Raw genomic sequence first — 2,100 nt, 5'->3', positions numbered from 1 at the left:
ACTCTCAGTGAACGGCAGTTCACAGGTCCCCTCTTTATTAAGAGAGCGAAGTGACCTAAATAAGGTAGATTGTAAACTGAGTATATTTATAGGTAGGTTAAGTTTGTGGTTAATACAAACTATCAGTTACCTATAGAAATGCAATGTCATTTAACCAATGGTTGGTTTTGAATGACCTTGGTACCTTGTACCAAATATTCCGGAGTATGACATGTCATACTCCTGAAGTGTGAAGTGTCACACTTCATGTAACCAGGGTACACTTAGTGCTACGTACCCCGTTACAACGTCAATGCTGCAGGTTAACGCTTGCGATCGTGCTTGACAACAAGCATCTGTGTAGCAGTGCTTGCGTAAATGTTAGACTAAGGCAGTTTGATAGGCTGAGCTTGTTAGAGAGCAGCAAAGCTGCCACCAAAGCTCTTCTCACTTTTATTTTTGCTGAATGGACATGAGGCACAACTTCCTGGGAGCACCGCCTGCTTCCCTCGTACGGCTTATCACTGAAGTGAACTGCTAAGAACAACAGGTTTTGAGCCCAAGACCCTCGACGCGACTCTGTGCAGTAATCATGAAGTGGACCTCGGAAATGAACTTGAATGGGAACAATTATGCTCCATGGAAGGCTCGCGTGAAGACCCTACTCCAAGCAAAGAGACTTTGGGAAATCGTGACTTGAGCGGAGTTGCCACCGCTCTGGGATGCTCACCCTCGCGACCAAGATGTATTCTGGAATCGCGAGAACGAAGCTACTGTTTTTTTTATGACTACGCTGTCAGATGAAATGGTGGTGGCTGTGAACAACAAGCGCTACGCATACGAGATCTTCGAGCACCTAGAGAAGACGTATGAACCGCGCAGCTGGGGATGCTTGTGTGCGCTTCGTGAACAGTTTGTAGCCCTGAAGTACCAGGACGGAGCTGACATGCTGACACACATCAACGGGCTAAAGACTTTGGCTGGTCGTCTTTCCAACCAAGGAAAGCCAGTAGATGACACGGAGAAGGTGGACCAGCTGCTAAGCAGCTTGCCAAGGTCGGGGGACTCTTTCAAGAGCCACTACTACATTCAGGAGACTCTGATTGCGTGGATTTCAATGGAAACGAACGTCATGGCCGAAGCGGCACGTAGAAACGCACAATTAACTCCAGTAGAGACGAAACCTACTTTGCCGGAGGCTAACGCGGTCACTCAGCGGGGGCCCGAGTCCAAAAAACGTTCGCCGTGTAACCAAGACTAACTGAGAAAAAGGACATCGTGGTGATAATAAAAAGAAACACCAATGTGCTCCACTGACGGAGCGTGAGTGTTTTTACTGCCACCAACAAGGACACTATCGGAACGACTGTCCTATGCGGAAGCCCCACTGGGCTACGCAAAAGGGAGAAAGATCTGCTAACAATGCGGTTTGCGACAAGTCCGAGCAAGAAGAAGAACAGCATGTGTCATCTGCTGCGGTTGCTGAGGTGTGGGGACTCGCAGTGGTGGCTGAAGGCAGTGCTTCGGAGACGCTCTCAGAAGACTGGAACGGAGACAGGGACTCAGACACTACCTCGGAGCTGATGGAGGCGGAGAAAGCCGAATCCTCGGTCGAGACGGCATCAACGGCCTCGGAAGAAGACGAGGGAGCTGGCCTTCTCTCTGTTAGATTTCTAACGTAATTTGCCAGTTGAGTGCGTGATGCCAATTGCGTGCACGATGCAGAATTTCTGCCAGTTTTTTTGCTTAAAATCAAAAATGTGCATTTGGATTGGTTGATCTCATTTAAGTCACATCAGTGCACGCTTTTCCACAACCAACTGAATATAATCCACATTATTCCGACTCATCATTTTAAAAGGGTATTCGATTCTGACCAACCGCAGCCCATTCATTCACAAGCCACGAAGTCATGGGAGCAGACGACGAAAACGTGGAGTCTACAACGCTGCACCGAGGGGGAACCTACACGCTTGAAGACCTCCTCATAGCTCTCAAAAGAGTTACTAAAGGGGAGAAATATGCTGTTGTGTCACGCATGACCAACATCCCGTTGAGAACGTTGATCAAGAAGGCGAAAGAGCAGAGAGAAGGAAAGGATCTGACGGGTAGTCGTCGTGG

The 2,100-nt window shown here is 48.5% G+C and overlaps 1 protein-coding gene across 1 annotated transcript; it reads left to right on the top strand.

Moving 5' to 3' along the window:
• Window positions 1-589: 589 nt before the first annotated feature.
• Window positions 590-1,182, top strand: PITG_21870 (uncharacterized protein; the record flags this gene model as incomplete). The annotated part of the gene is made up of 3 exons (XM_002894707.1): window positions 590-670; window positions 743-1,127; window positions 1,178-1,182. The coding sequence occupies 3 exons, from the start codon at window positions 590-592 to the stop codon at window positions 1,180-1,182; spliced, it is 471 nt and encodes a 156-aa protein (XP_002894753.1).
• Window positions 1,183-2,100: the final 918 nt, after the last annotated feature.

This window comes from Phytophthora infestans, genomic scaffold (genome assembly GCF_000142945.1).
Source record: "Phytophthora infestans T30-4 supercont1.619 genomic scaffold, whole genome shotgun sequence".
Classification (NCBI taxonomy): domain Eukaryota; phylum Oomycota; class Peronosporomycetes; order Peronosporales; family Peronosporaceae; genus Phytophthora; species Phytophthora infestans.
This window is presented reverse-complemented; position numbering and strand designations above follow the sequence as displayed.